This window comes from Cheilinus undulatus, linkage group 5 (genome assembly GCF_018320785.1).
Source record: "Cheilinus undulatus linkage group 5, ASM1832078v1, whole genome shotgun sequence".
Taxonomy (NCBI): domain Eukaryota; kingdom Metazoa; phylum Chordata; class Actinopteri; order Labriformes; family Labridae; genus Cheilinus; species Cheilinus undulatus.
This window is the reverse complement of record NC_054869.1, coordinates 1,472,071-1,488,730: the sequence shown is the minus strand read 5'-3', so window position 1 is coordinate 1,488,730 and position 16,660 is coordinate 1,472,071. Positions and strand designations below refer to the sequence as shown.

Here is a 16,660-nt window from a genome sequence, read left to right as displayed (position 1 = left end):
ACCTCTGTTTGCACCAAGTCGGAGATGTTTTGCACTTCTGTCACCTGTTGTGCAGAGATCAGATCTTCTCTGGGAGTTTCTGCTTCAATATCTTCAATCCTAAGAGGTACAAGGAAACATCAGGTTTAGATTACAAATTAAAAGACTCAAGAGTAGGATGACATAAGATAGATTATTGATGAAACGGAGGGAACAAACCATTGACAACTATTGCTTATAGCCTTACAAGTCATGGTGGTTAAAAAACTAGCTCTGGTTGGGGGAAAAAAGCTGGGTCTCTTTTATGAAACAGTGTGTAAAAGCCAGACTAAAATTGCACTTATAATTGTTTTGTGTTTTGTTTTGTTTTGTTAAACCCAGCTTCCTTCCTGTTAGTTAACCACAGCAGGAAGTTGAAGAGAATAAACTTTTAACATGGAAGCTAAGGCACCTGTAGATAAAATGGTGCTTAGATAACACTGATAGTTGGTTTGCTAAAATGGGGACGGCTAACCTCGCAAAGCAGACGGATTCACCCCTTTCCTTGTGTCTCACTGGCGAATCCGTCTTGCAAAGCTCCCGTCTGAACGTTTTGGCCCGGTTAGAAAGTGACAGGACCAATCAGCGACGAGGGGCAGGACTTTCGGGTCCGGTGGAGTCGTGACGTGAGCAAGCAGCAACAAGAGGCCGGTGCAATTATGGTGGAAGACATTAGCGTGGATGCTGCTAAAGCGCCAGTTTTATCAGAACTTGACGACATTTCTTCGTTTAAAGAAGAACAAAGAACAGCAGTGAGTTGTTTTCTTTTCAAAAATGACAAAAGTCGAGTACTGACATGTCTACAGTCGCCATGGTTTGCGTTATGTAGTTCCCTGTGGAGTTTACACCCCGGTACCGGCTATGTCAGGTGTTTTGTTGCTCTGATTGGCCCGTAAAGATGTGACAGACAGAACATTCATCCAATCACCCTCTGAGTTTTTTCAAAGGCTTTGCCTTTCCCAATCACTGTCTGTGAATGTTTTCTTAGATGTGTGAAACAAATCCATCTGGCGTGCCGTTAGGGGACGGCACAAACAAAAGAAAAATATGACCGACATCACGCTGCTGCTGGTGCATTTACACGCTCCATAATGTCCCCCTTTCCCCCCAGTTCATCATTACACGAGTTTCAGTTTATTAGTTTAAGAGACCCACACCGATTTTCTCACACAGCCTCATGTCAGATCTCTCCTTCACTGTAGGATATTATTAAACTGAGAGTTGACTGAGTGCTACAGGATAGAAGAACAATCAGGTCATGCTTTTACTTAGGCTATTTACTTCTTGTTCTATTCTGGTGAACTCTGATTAGGAGAATATATTATGGTTGTATGAGAGTGGTCTAGGATTCAGCTCAGTGATGAGGGGGCAAAGAGAAATCCTGTGGGCAGACACTGCCATGTCTGTTTATTCTGTGTGTCTTACAGCAAACTAAAATTAAAACTTAAAATCACACTCTGGAATGACAAGGAAAACACTCATTTTAAATAGAAACTGGTGCTGTTTTCTAGGTCTTTGGATTTTTACATCAAACAAAGTTACGGTTCGGCCCCTACACTGAAGGTGAGACTTTAATAATAGCAGGTTTGAAAACAGAGGTGGCAGAAAAATCTAATAGAATGACAACACGACAAATCTGCAAGTTAACAGCTTCACATCTTACCGATAACATTACAGCAAACGGGAAATAATGTGAAAATACACACAAACTAACACATTATACACTATATAAATATTTTTTCATACATATACAGAATTGCAGTATATTGCCTTGCTCGTAGTATCACAATTTACTGTTATGCACCCCTGTATTTCGATAGATATCGTATCACCAGATTCTTGCAAATACACAGCCTGATTTTTAAAAGATAAATATTAACACATTTTCAAACTAGAAAGTAAAATATGACTTACTAGGTATGGGCAAAAGTGAACCTACCTGCTTATGATGACGTGCATTGTGGGTAAAGTCTGGTATTTAGGCTTCAATTCTCCACCTCAGTGTACCTGTCACCAAAGTTTGCCTACAGGTGAACACATTTTACCCTCAGGTCTGTTTTTTATGGATCAGACTTCTTCAAGGGAAGTGGCATACGCCAACATCAGCCCCATTTTGTGCTCATGCTGTGTTTATAAATGCATGGGGGACGATTAGGGCCAGAGGTGAGGAATAAAGGAATGCTGTGCACTTTGAGATCAAAGTCCAAATGTTGAGAGTAGACATACAAATTTTAGTAAAAGTTGAAATGTCGAAAATAAAGTCAAAGCTTATCACTTTAACGAACAGACATCTTAAAAAACCACACACTGTTGCCGACTAAAGAGAGAGAATCTCATTGTTGCTCGATCCAAAGAATAGTTTCATATGTTTATTGATCGAAGGCGTAATGTAAAGACAGTCAAGATTATCTGTTACTTATAACCTTCAGTATGATTTGCACAGGATTTGTATTACCTGACCTAAATTACATGCAAATGCACCGCAAAAACACTGACCTCACAGCTAATTCGTGAGTTATCAGAGGTCAGGTAATACTAATCCCATGCGAATAGTACTGATGACTGTAAGAAAGAGTGAATCTTGACTGTCTACACAAAAACCTTGTCTTGATGAACATCTGAAACTATATTTAAGAGCTGGATTTAATAACAAAGAGTCCTCCAACTGTTTTAGTAATGAGCTTTGACTTTATTCTTGAATTTCAACTTTGATTAAGACACTGTATTTCAACTTTACTCTCATCATCTTGACTTTAACCTTCAAAGTGTAAAGCATTATTTTCCCCTTCATCTGTGGTCCTAACTCCTCCGTATAAATGAGACTCCACTTCTCTGAATTGAATACAAACAGCAACCTCCGATCCTGAAAAATACAATAAACTTCAACACCGTGAGTGTCCACTTAAGGCAGGCTGCAGGAACACCAGAAGTCCTGTCTGATCACCTGTTAAACAGCCGGTATTTGCACTAGAAATAAACTTGTTTACAGCCTGGTTCAAAAAACTAAACATGTCTCATTAGCTCTTCATGTGCTTTCACTGTATGGGGGTGAATTTTTTTGTACCACAATAGTTTAGATTATATTAGGAAAAACCTCACTGTGGACTGGTTGCCGCATCTCATTTGATTGACAGATAGCTCGACGGGCAGAGGCTACGTTTCTGTCAACCAGAATGCTAGCTAGCTAGCTGACAGGAAGTTGTGCTTAGTAGGCGGGCTGTTAGGTTGAACCAAAGTTCAGTTGAGACCGCGATTTAAATATGGAAGCTGCCGCGGATTGGCTTCAAAAGTAGTTTGAGTCTTCCTATTGTAAGCAGACGGCTGACGCCACACAGAGTTTGTCCGATTGTTTCTACAGTCTATGACTGAAGCACAAAGCTTAGCCTGGCTTTAGGAGACGCCCGGAGACGCTACGACTACACCTTCCTCTCCAGTTGAGTTTCGGATCCATAATAATATTAGGCGTATTTATGGAGCCTGAACACCCTTGTTCTCATGTTTTATTTAGTTAATTTGGTTAGGTCAAAATGCGCTATACACTCTGGTCACTTTATTAGGTACACTTATCAGCTACTCATTAACGCAAATATCTAATCAGCTAATCACATGCCAACAGCTGTAGTATAAAAATCACACAGATGGAGGGCTCAGATGGATTTGCTTCACACATCCATCTGGAAAGTGTTTGGGAAAGGGCAGAGCCTTTGAAAAAAACTCGGAGGGTGATTGGATGAACATTCTATCACATCTTTACAAGCCAATCAGAGCAACAAAACACGTGACATAACCGCTAACAAGCTCCGCCTGCGCCCCTACCGACTAGGCTAAACTCCATAAAGAACTGCATAATGCGAACCATGGCGACATGTCAGTACTTGACTTCAGTGGTTTTTGAAAAGAAAACAACTTACTGCTGTTCTTTGTTCTTCTTTTAACGAAGAAATGTTATCAAGTTATGATAAACTGGCGCTATAGCAGCATCCATGCTAATGTCTTCCACCATAATTGCTTGTCGCTGCTTGCTTACATCACGACTCCACCGCACCTGAAAGTCCTGCCCCTCGATGCTGATTGGTCCTGTCATTTTCTAACCGGGCCCACACAGTTCAGACGGGAGCATTACAAGATGGATTTGCCAGTGAAAACACAGAAAGGGGCGAATCCGTCTGCTTTGCAAGGTTAGTGTTTCGGTTCATACACACCTGATAACTTTCTCTGCTTTTTCCTCTGTGATCCTCTCTGCTATCTTTCTTTGTTTGGATCCACTGCTGCGACCCCGGGCCACCACTGGCACCTCGTCATCTAAAACTGTTACCATGGTTACAGTGTTACATTTATTTTAAAAGATATCACTACAGATCAGCAGAGGCAGAATTAAAACACTCACCTTTGGTAGCTCTCAGTACGGTCACCTCCTCCTGCAAATATATCACAGATTATTTTCAGATAAAGCCGTGTAGATAAACGCTTTCAAACAAAAATAGTTATCAACGTACCACGATTTCAACCGTACACTCCACAGATTCCGTTTCTTTTATCTGTTCGGTTATTTCCTCCATCACAACGTCTTTCCCAGTCACTTCAGTGATCACGATCGATTCCTCCGTGAACGACAGATTCTTCGACACGGCTGAAAAACGCACAGAAGACATGGCGATTACAGCAGAAAATATAAAGAAATCATTTTGTTTCAACCTTAGGAAAATAAAATAAAACCCAGAATTTCAGTTTTGCCAAAAAATACAACAGAAGTTTAAATTGTCTGTGTGCAGCGGTGTTGCTCTGTCAGAACCTTCTGTTTTCATCATGTGGAGTTTGTAATCCTGCTAGCTAATGGTATGCTTGTTGAGCTCTCAGCCAATGGTACTGCTGATAGTTGTGAAGTACAGACCTTTAGACCGTGACTCGCTCACCCACCTCCTCTGTCCAATCACTGAACAGCATACCACTGTTCTCTAAAGCACGGAGGGAATATGATAAAAGTGGTACCAGCCAAAGTCGGTGTAGTTATGAATACTGGTGTGATCTGAGCAGTGATGCTGGTACAGCCCGTTCGCCTCATCACCACCATCTGTGGGCTCCTCATAAACCTGTGAGTGAAACCACTAAGATGTCCTTGTTTTATAAAGTCTATTACTGCAGTGATTCCCAACCTTTTCAGCCTGAGACCCCCATAATAAAGGTGCCAGAAAACGGGGACCCCCACTGTACCTGATTCTAGAACAGTCATGTGGAGACAAGGCCACCCATAAGGGGGATAAATGGGAGGGCAGGAAAATCAGGGTCCATTTTAAAGTGAGCTAGATGTCCACATCTATATTCTATATCTAACCTAAATAATAACCACTCTTAACTTAGCGACAGATATCTTTTTTAAGTCATTTGTGCTGTACTATGTAGTCATCTTAAAAATGTAAATCCCTTTTCTTAAAAACAGAATTAAATTAGTGAAAGAAAATGTCCAAAAAGGTGTTGGAAAAGGTGGTTAAATATGATTTTAGAAGTAGCAGAAATGGGTTAGAAGAGGCATAAATTCGATAGCAGTGGCAAAAAGAGCAAAAAATGGCAAAAACAGGCACAGAAAGTGGTAGAAGGGGATTAAAAAGTGGCAGAAATAGGTTTACAGTGGCAAAAATTTGTGAAATGTGATTTAAAATTGGGAAAACATACTTTAAATGGGCAAAAATGGGTTTACAGTGACAGATAAAATGGGCAGAAATTGGATGAAATGTGGGTGAAATGGGCAAAAATGGGTGTAAAATGTGATGAAAAGAGGTTGATAGTGGCAATAAAGGGTCAACAGAGGCAATATACAGAGAGTAACAAGAATTGGTTTAGAAGTGACAAAAACAGGCAGAAAAATAGTGGTGGAAAGCATTTAAAATGGATAAAAATGGGTTTAGAGTGGCAAAAATGTGTTAAATTGGCAAAAATTAAGCAAAGTGCCAAAAAGGGGTCCAAATTGTGCAAAACTGATGAACAGGGGCAAATAATAGTAACTAAATTGGATGAGAAAAAATCATTTCAAAAGTATTCTCCAATTATTTTAATGCATCTGGCGACCCCCTCTTAGTGTTTCGCGACCCCCTATTGGGTCTGACCCCCAGGTTGAGAACCACTGTATTAATGAATGGGGGGGATTTTCAGTGGTCTGGTTTTTGATTGTGGCAGCTCCACTTTCATGAGAGCTGCCCGGTCATGAGTGTGTATGTGATAGAACGTTGGGCTCTCTCAGTGGGATCAGAGCAAATGTCTCCTGGAGAACAGCATAGCAACAATGGGCAGAGCTAACCTGACTGGTCCATTCTCTACCTGCTTCTGACTGGTTCGTTCAGAGAGAAATCAAAGAGCAGAGACACGGTTAGAGCTCAGAGAAAGTTTCGTACGCCACAGAGAAAAATCAGAGAGTCCGTTGAAAAAACAGACATTTGACCAACAGAGAAAATCAAGGAGGCAGATTAGAGCACAACGACGGTTTGAACGGAAATATTGAAGAAAAATCTGAGACCAGGTAAAACAGGATCTCAAAATTTTCAAACGTGCTCTTGAGTTTTGCAACAATAGTGACTCCATATAAATTGCTCACATCAGTAAGACTCTAAAAATGATTCTCACTCCAAGTAGTGACACTGATGTTTATATATAGTCAGGACCAAAAACTTCAGTCCTTAACCCTAAAACCCACACGGCACGGATCTGTGCTGCAGGCACACCCCTTTGTGAGTTGCTTGGTAACTTTTGAACCATACGTTGTAGACACTGACTTGTTTTTTCCCGTGAAAGCTCTGTGTTGTGCCTTTCTAAATATTTTCTTCATGCATTCATAGCTCTTACAGAACATTTTTTAGTGTGCCCGGAACTTGGACAACTTTCCGGGGTCTCTGAGAACAGCGTTGTCTTATACAATAAGTGACACAGTTTAGAAAAACTTTAGGCAGAGACACTCTTTTTTTCCTCTGAAAGCTGACCTTTGCTGTTTGTTTGCTATCCACAATGTCTCCGTAGCCTTTGTTAAGGACGTTGTTCTAGCGAGCCCAGAACCTCGGTGACTTTTCGGGTCTTTAACAATTAAATCCACTGCGTTAGATCCGATAATAAGCGTCTTTATGTCCATTTTTGATCATGTACTTTGGCTTTCTTTGATGGGTAGCACTATATTTGTTGAGGGCAATGTTTACATGCAATGCATTGTGGGAGGGGCTGTACTCCAACAGCAACTACTCTACTGCTTAAAGGAATGGCACAAATGAATCTAACTGCAAAAAAAGCACATGGACTTTTTTGTATATATGTAGATATTTTGAAAACCTTCAGTAACAGAATTTTTTTTTTCACTGTTTTTTCCCCAAGAGATGGAGAACAAATCTGTGCCAAGAAAAGGCTTAGTCACTGTTGTTAACTGTGAGTTATAAATAAAAATCTTTGAGTTTCAAATTCAGATGTTTTTTTTTCTCTTGTCTTTAGAGTCCTATAACTTTTTCAAAACTCAATTGAAATTACTTTAGTAGATATATTCCTAAAGCCTGGGTTGTCCTGAAAAAAGAAAAAGATATATAGCTTGACTGTGCACCACAGGGTTGAAGTTTTTGAAGCTTATTAAGAAAAAAAAGTCCAAATGAGGTTTGATGGTGAAAAAATAGCTGTGAGCTCTAAGGGTTGAAAGACATTTCAAAGTTTAGATATTTTTAGGCTATATATGAACAGAAATATTTTCATGTGCCATATCAATATTATGCCGATAACATCGTTCATTTCTTCTTTAAAAATACCAGCTGTGGTTTCTCCTCCCCCTAGGGCAGCTGCTAGTGCTGGGCACTCCAGTATCAAACTTCCAAGGATTATTAAAACACTGGTGTTAATGGTTTCTGTGCAGCATGCATGATCCGTAGGTTTTGGCGTGTGGTAAATAAATGCTGGAGCACACCCTTCCTTTAAACACTGCATGCACTATGCCTCACCAACCAAACCAGCTCTCTATAATTTAAGTGAGGAGCAGAACACAGAAGGAGCAGGAACATGGTTGTGGGGCTCCTCATGGCGGCCTGACAATCATTTGAGACTCACATATAATAGTCATGATCTCATTATCATGACCAGAACTTTTGTCATTATTAAGCAGCCCCAGCGTGTTCTCTGTGTTCTTACCACTTAGGTCCATGGTCTGGATCCTGCTGAAGATTTTGGTCCTCTGGTTGGGTCCTCCGATGCTCTCGACCTCCCACAGCAGGTCTATGTCTTCCGGACACTGACGAAAATACTTCTCACACACTGCAAACAGAAAATTACTTTTAGGCCACATTCACATGATGACAGTTTCAGCTGAAAACGGAGACCTTTGGTTGCAAAAGCAGTTTGTTTACACTCAAACAGTTGGAAGTATGTGTTAGTATATGCAAACTTTAGAAAACTGCTGTGTCTCGATTGGTCGAGTACACTGGCAATACACTGCCTCTGAAAAGGGAGAGTCTTCTGCACATGCTCATTACAGTCCCAGCCAATAATCATGTCAGTGCACCAACATTGGAGGTCTCCGAGGTCTGTCCACATTTTCTCTAAAACTACACCTTGGTGCTCCGTAGAAGGAAGAGGATGTGACATGCGAGGTTTCATACTTCCACCTACTGGCCTGGCATGGGGAGTACAGCATTTTGGTCCTTTTTGTAGATCTCTTTGCACTGAAGTTATCAAAATTCAATTTGACCATGGAACTTTCCGAAAACAAGTCTGTTTTCAGAGGCTCTTTTTTGTGTAAGCATGGCCTTGAAGGGGCTCTATGCAAGATTTAGAAAAATATCAGTGTAGCGACACCGCCGGCCATTAGGCCAACTACAATAACTTTGTGTTGCTCGTCCACGATGGCACGCTCCTTGCTCATGAATCAGCCTCCAGTTTATCAGCTGATACACACGCAGACCAAGGTGATTTACCGGCATCGTGTATACAGAGGAGGAAAGTGAAGTAACACTTAAAGTTCCACCAACTAAAAATGAAAATGAATAAACCATATTTGAACCTCTAGTGCGGACAAAGGCTATTAAAAAAGGACTATATTTTCGCGACTATTTCTATGAATGAACAACTTTGCGACTTAGTGCAGCACTGACCAATTTAATTGTCTTTTTATGTGTGTAATGTGTGATGTGTATTGAATGGGATGCGTTTTAGAGCAGAAGCAACAGGGCTAACGTTGCTTAGCTCTGATAACGGTGCCTCGACCACGGATATCACATAGCTGACATTATGTGTTGAAGATATTTTACAAACTAAGTATCAATACATAAACTCAGTAAGTTGAGTCCAGTGTCAGGAAGCAAGAAAAAGATGAAATATTTTCCGGAAAACACTAAATGAGCAACGTGACATTCTCGTTGTTTGGATAGCGTCTTTGTAAGCAAGCTAACGTGATGTAGCGTATGGTTTATACAACATAAAACACTACATTGTATTTCATGGTCCAGAGTGATGCTTTACCTTTTCCACAGAAAGACGGGCATCTCTGGATCGGGGTTTATCCCGAGCGCCGAGCTAAGCTCCCTCCATTTCTCAAATGATCCATCGATATTTATCCTCCATTTCCCCCTGCATCGGTTACTCTCTCTTTTAGCTTGACAGGCTTCAGCAGATAAAACTATCTTAGTTTTTTATGTTTTCGAGGAGTTTGTGTGGGTGTTAGGGCTGAGCTAGCCGGTCGTTTACTCGTGGAAGCAGCCTTCTCCATTCAACACGCCGTTGTCAGGTATAAACAGAGCAACGGGGTGCGCGCATTACATAGTACCCGATGTCACTTCTGTTGAGATTTCGCGGAAAATTTGGCCTGAGTTCCTCACAGAGAAACGACTCCACAGGCTTATACAGGCAAACAAGGAAGACATAAAGAGCCTCATTCTTCACATCGGGATATAGTGCGCACCATTATATACTCAAAAGTGGGAAGTTTTAAAGCAGAAATCTTACATAGAGCCCCTTTAAAGATGTAAAAGCACTGACTCAAACAGAGCGGGCATTATTAGTCTTTAAATGAATAAGGTGTGTAAGCTGCACCCGTACCTTTGTACATGGACTTTGTGAGGGGGTACCTCAGCCCCAGGCTGTCCTCTTTAAAACTCAGCACAAAGTCCTCCAGCATCTGCAGGCCAAAGCCGTTCCCACGCTGGCTCTTTCTGACAAATATGGAGTCCATCACAGGAAGTAGGTAGCTCCTGGTAGAGAAAGAGTTACACAAAGTGCCTACAGGAAAAAAAATCAGAAAAAATGCACATTCATGAGGACGAGGAAGGATAGAAGTTGACCAAGTATTTATCAGACACGGGCCTGAACTGGTCTGCTGGGGATTTAAGCTAATTTACAGAAGAAGAATACTTCAGAAAATGTGACAACTTTATGAGTGAAAATTGACTTTATCCTGTTTCAAAGTTAGTCGCTGGTCTTGTCAGATGGTTGTAGGTTTGTCTCCAGCTTTTGTATGGTGGTGTATTTTTACACCAGGTTATAGAAGACATTCAGTAAATTAATAGGGAGTTCTGAGACAAAATTCTCAAGTCCACTGTGACTGAAGTCGATTGGGTAGGACTAAATCGCACTGAAACAAAAACCCTCCAGTATGGCTGAATGAAAACAATTTTATGCAGAGAAGAGTGGGACAACATTCCTCCACAGTGATGTGAAAGACTGTTACATGAATTCTTGCTGCAGTTATTAGATTTAGGGGCTGATGACTTTTCAGGTAGGTTTGGATGGATTAACCCCTAATAAATGAAACCATCATTTAAACACTGACTTTAGTATATACCTGAGTTTTTTAGCTGGCATTTGCCAGTCATTGGCCAGTTTCAAGAGCGGATATCCAGCAGATAAAAATATAACATGTCAAAATGTCCGGCAGAAAACATGCGAATGACCAGATAAGTAAATATTGAATACTTGCATATTATATTTTGTGTAACCTAGAAGATATGTTGCGAGAATCCTTTAATATAAACTAAAACTAGCCTAATCTTACTACGTCTACTGTCCTGCAGTGCTGGGGTTGTTTATCTCCTCAGACAGCAAGCACACGGCTAATTAAGTTGCGTATATGCAAGATAACGTCAAAGCAAGTCTATCTCTCTGAGCGCGTTCAGCACTGCTGGAGACTATGCAGGAAAAGTTTGACCAGAACATTCTCTGAAAGCAGAATTTAATATCAGTGAGGTTTTCCTGGTTAACCAAAGGTTTAATATCACCAGTGGTATGGAGGGATTTTCAGTTAGTCATCACTGCAAGTAATGAAGAGGCTGAAACAAAGGGAACTGTACAGCTGAGCATCGTAAACACAAATGCAGAAGCAGAGAGAGAGAGGCCTATGCCAAGCAGAGTTGTAGTGGACTTAGATAAACTTCCTATGACCAACCCTCAGATAAAGTTGGATTGTAGTCAACACAGAACCACATCGTACTGAACGGCACGGACCACTTGGAGCTGATAACAAAGGCTCTGTCTCTCTTCCCTGTAGCTGGTTGTTAATGCTCAGGATGTCCTGGCTAATTAGCAGAAGTAGTCTTGAATAAGCCATCAGTGAGAGGAGGACTGGAACAGACTATCCACTGTGGAGCTTTTGTCTTTTCAGGACTAGTCCAAATAAACCAGGATGGTTTGATTTCCAGCTTTAGCAGAGGTTACAGTTATATCATCATGAGGACTGATATTAGACAACTGACGGTAAGACTCATTTTTCATTTGAAATGTAGAGTTCTAACGCAGTGTCCAGTTAACAGAGCACTGGGGAGTTATGTTTGGATGCTTCGTTGTTGTCGGTGGAGGATGGTATTTGGCTGTTGTAAGCTGCTAAGTTATGGTAGTGGCTAATGTGCTATCAGGCTAATGGTGCTAATGCGAAGCTAACTGCTGTTGTTTACTAGTTTAACGTGTAACTGACTGTGTGTGGATGGAAAAGCTGGCAGCTTTCATTTTGATGCTTTAAACCACTTAAAGAAAGATAAGAGAAAGTCTTTGTGCAGTCATTCCCAGGGTCTAATCATGTGTACGTGCCTTCCAATCTGTAATAACAGGTAATAATTACTCAGGTTTAGCCAGGCTTGGTTTCTACTGTCTCGGTTTTGGGTCGGGTTTGGAAATAAAAATGTGTCCTTAGTCCTGTTTAGCGCAGACTTGTATGTATCGATGTACCACAGAATTTCAGATTTATGCGTTATGCAGCAAAATAATATTAAAGCAAATGTCCAGGAGTTGTTCTAAATGGCTGGAATTCTTGAGGACTGCCCGTCATTTTGACCAGGGACAGAAAAGTCTAGCGGAAACTCTGGTATTTACTCAGGTTATCTTGATCTAATATTAACATTAGTTTGATGTTCTGAAACATTCAAGTGTAACATAGATGTAAACAACAACAAAAAAAATTATCAGGAAAGGGGCAGAAACTCAGTCACAGCTCCGTCTGGTCTATTTTGATAAGAAATGGGAATATTAATGAGCCTTAAATGTGATGAAAACATAGATGAAGGTACCTGTGGGTTTGACGGAGTAGAAGCCCACAGCCTCACCATTGCTCCACATGATTTTGGCGTGATCTTTCTCTCCATGGCAGAGGAAGGGGAGCTCATCAGAGCTCATCTCTTTGGCTCTGTAAACGACTCGGTTCAGGATGTATAAAACAATCCTCTCTCCTAGCGTCTGAACCTAGCGGACACAAACACACACAGAGATGCTTCAGAACAGAGCTCGCTGTTAGAAGTTTGAGATGTTGCACAACAGTTTCAGCATTGGTCCACATTAAGTTTTTGTTGGATGAAAACAAGATGGCACCATAACAACCATCTGACTCCCTGTAGTAATGGAGAATAGGCACAGCAGACTTCCATTATCAGCAGTAGTAAAGGATGAGTTCACGTCTTTAGCAGGAAGCTCTGGCTTTTTTCCTCTTAATCTGCTGTTGCTGGTTAAAGTTTGAAACTTTTCTGAGGAAACACAGAGTTTTTATTAACTCCAGTGATTTGTTAATCCTGCAGCCGCCAAAGAGGCTGAGTGTCTCAACTCTCAGATAAAATCATAAAATAAAAAACAAAGTTACACTCAGAATGTTCATGAACAAAAATGTCAGCATACAGAATTATACTATAACTATAACATATACATTAATTTCTTTGTTTTTTAAAATTAACTCTATCTTAAATAATTTCATATTTGAAAAATATAAAATATAAATAATCTTTCTGGAATTTAACCCTTTAAATGCCTGTTTAAGTGTAAAAGATTTTGTAAGGAAAAAAAACTTTTTTCAAATACTTTATACAAACTAATTTCCTTGATTATTACAGTGTAGAATATTTTCACACTGAGCAACAGCTTCATTTTAATGCATTATTATATTTTTCATTTTAAGATTTTAGTAAATTTACACTGTGGCTGTAAGAGGCCAAAAACGGACAGAATAAATAAAAGCAGTAAAAATACTACTTGTTAAAAAAAAATATACATCTTTTTTGAATCATTTTTCTAATCAACATCAGACCTGATCATACAAACCAAATATTGATTACTTCAGAGGAAGTTAACGCTTTCAGTGCCAGTTTAAATGCAAAAAAACCACTGATGTTTGTAATATAACTCAAAAAAAGAAGTAATTTCCTTAAAGTACATGCAAATTAGATTACCTTAAAGGAGATTATCACATCTCTGCAGGAAACCAGGAAAAAAGCATGTAAATTCTCCTTCTACCAAACATGGAAAGTGTTTACCAACAGGAAAAACTGCAAATTTGAAGCTTTAACTCTAGAATGAAAGCCTAATTTCACACATGCATTTTTGTTACTGGGATGGATGGAGGATCTAGAGTCGAGGTTTTAATGGGTTTAATGGTCACCAACAGCCTGAGCAGGTAAAAAAGTCTGCAGAGATGATTACTGACCTGTTACAGATTCTGACATCATTAAAAATTTGAAACTCTTTTAAAAGCTCCTGGACAACTATTTCAGTCTGAACCATTACAGGCCCCTGACTGCTAAAGACAAACATTGTTCACTAGTTTTCTGAGCTTCAGGCTTCAAGGATGGAGAGAAAATATCAAAAATATTGAACATTTAGCTTTTACTAGTTTCAGATCTTGGTGCCTCTCTTCCATCATCACAGCTGTAAACTTCAAACCTTGGTTTGGTTTCTATTAGAGAATCACAGAAACGATGACTGGACTAGACATTAGCAGCTGTTAGAGGCGCCATCGTACCTCCATCGCTCCGTCTCGAGCAGTGTCCACCGTCTTCAGGAGGTCGTCCACCGTCCACCATCGGTCCAGCAGGAACAGAGCGACGGCGGTCATGGGGTCGGAGGGGGAGAAGAGGGCCAGGATTTTCTGTTTGTCACTGGTTCCATAGAGAGGAACAAAACCAACGCTGGAAATGTCGATGCTGACCTGAGAGGAGAGAGGGGATCAGTCCGTGACGGCTACCAGTCTGCAGTAATACATATGTCAACACCAAGTGGCATTAAAAAAACTGAAGTTTTTACAGTTCTGCTTTCAAAATAACTTCATTTTCTCCAAAACAATAGAGATTTCCCTTTCTGAGAATAAAGGTACTTCAATAAAGGGCAGCAGGGCCCTGCTGTAAAGGTACTTTAGTTCTACTGACTACAGAAATAACTCCATGGACCTGCACAGCCTGACATTGTGATTGCAATTAGGAGAGCTGTGCAGCACTAGAAATCTGAGTAATCTCTTGAGGAAACGTTGTTTTCCTGGGTAAACCAGCTTTGTTACCCAAAGGACAGGATATTAGTAAGCAGAAAAGACCGAAATGTGCTCGCTATCACAGAAAACCCAAGTAAAACCAAGTATGTGGTTGTGTGTCCACTAAGGGCTCCCATAAATCATAGACTTTTTTGTCTCAGTTTTGTCCAGGCACATACTGGTGACCCACGTTGGAGTCCCAACCCACCACTTGAGAACCACTGCTTTAAAGCCATGTATAGATGCATTAATACAGATGCTGTTCAGTCTGAATGTAAGTCTCTGACAGCAGGAGGTCGACCCACTGTTAAAATATTAATAACTCACTGATGCATTTATGGATGTTCAAGCTGCTGGTGTCATCACAAACATCAGATGTGTGTTTATAATCCAGCATTTTTCATTGAAGTACAATGCTTTCTTCAGTCTAGTGTATATTTTATACATATTTAATGATGACCTACTGACAGGCCGTGGAGCAGTGTTACTCAACCCTGCTTAAACAAAGAGCCAAATAATTTTAAAAAACCCTCTGCAGGAGCAACAATCTAAGTGGTGAAAAGTGGGTAACAGTGGCAATATAATAAGATAAAGCTGGCAAAAAAGGTAAACAAGCTGCAAAAAAGTGTCCAAAAATGGGTGAACGGGGGTAAAATAGGCAGAAAAATGGCAAAAACTGGGTGAAAAGTGACAAAAAATGTGGAGAAAAAGTGGCAGAAATGGGTGAGACGTGACCAAAAAAAGGCCTACAGGTGGCAATAATGGTAAAGAAGTAGCAAAAAGGTAAGGAAAAAGGGGGAAAAGTCACTAAAATTTGGTAAAAAGCAGCAAAAAGGTGGAGGAAAATGGGAAAACGTGACATGAAATGGTAAAAAATGGGCAAAAAGTTGTGAAACGGGAAAAAATGCTGTTTGCAAAAAGCAGGATAAAAGAGGCAAAAACTGTTAAAAAAGTGTAAAAATGGAGAAAAAGTGGCAAAAAGGTTGCAAAAAAGGGCAATGGAAATATACAGACAAAAATGTAGGTTGACAATTAAGTTTGACAATTAAAGCCTGAGGTCAAAGTTTCCTTTTTTCATGGTTTTCCAGGGGAATAATATTTCAAATTTAGACATTAAAGAGCCACAAATCCTCACAAAAGAGCTACATGTGTCTGTAGAACCACATGTTGAGTATCACTGCTGTAAACTTACATCAATCATGAGCCACTATCCTTCTCCAAAAGCCACCTGTGTAGACACACATCAGCTAAAAAATTCCCTTTTTTTTTAAACATTTCTGTGAAAGTCCAGTTTGAATCTGTGCATCTTGACTGTGATGTCACATTTATCTCATGTTTAGTTTTAGGGAAGCTTCATATTAACCAGTAGAGCCACGTGTGCACATGCTTGGAGGAAAGGTTCACTTCATTTATTTAAAGGAGAGATTTGGTCTCTTTATAATAAAAGCTGTGTTTATAACAGTTTTAGATCAACTGAGTTTGGAAAAATCTGGTATCCGGCCTCCCTTCTAGGGATTGGAGTGATGGAGTCCTTGTGAATGTTGTCTGTAAAGGTTCTAAGAAGTAAAGATCCATTTACTCCGGTGACTTTGAACAAACCTGTCATCACAAGAACTTGAACAAGATCATCTCTAGAAAAAATCCTTTTTTACATGGGGACAGTGGTTAGGGAAAGTAGGATGGTGAAATCAGGACCAAACTCAGCCTGACATCCCTGAGCCACCCTACCTGTGTGGAGTTGGACAGGGTGAGGCGTTCAGGTGCATCGGGGTTGCTGTAGAGGAGGTTGTTCATGTAGTTCTGGGCCGACTGTTCCAGCTCTGCATGGCTGACATCAGCCAGCAGATCCACGGGGAACTTCATCCCTGAAACAAACGGACAGAGGCGTCAGAATCAAACAGACGTTACAGTTTACTGAAACAG

At 40.3% G+C, this 16,660-nt stretch overlaps 1 protein-coding gene across 4 annotated transcripts in view; it reads right to left on the bottom strand.

Annotated features, from left to right (window-relative positions):
• LOC121509630 (titin-like) overlaps positions 1-16,660 on the bottom strand; it is a 54,814-nt gene that overhangs the window by 11,041 nt on the left and 27,113 nt on the right. For 3 of the 4 annotated variants that reach the window (XM_041787146.1, XM_041787145.1, XM_041787147.1), the window contains exons 2-10: positions 16,466-16,602; positions 14,237-14,422; positions 12,522-12,693; positions 10,066-10,245; positions 8,164-8,286; positions 4,515-4,648; positions 4,406-4,436; positions 4,221-4,326; positions 3-99 (exon numbers count right to left, since the gene is read on the bottom strand). In XM_041787146.1, coding sequence (XP_041643080.1) covers positions 3-99; positions 4,221-4,326; positions 4,406-4,436; positions 4,515-4,648; positions 8,164-8,286; positions 10,066-10,245; positions 12,522-12,693; positions 14,237-14,422; positions 16,466-16,600 — 1,164 coding nt within the window. In that variant the 5' untranslated portion in view covers positions 16,601-16,602. Of the gene's footprint in view, positions 1-2; positions 100-4,220; positions 4,327-4,405; positions 4,437-4,514; positions 4,649-8,163; positions 8,287-10,065; positions 10,246-12,521; positions 12,694-14,236; positions 14,423-16,465; positions 16,603-16,660 lie in introns of those variants that run through there. The other variant, XM_041787148.1, reaches the window with a different exon arrangement.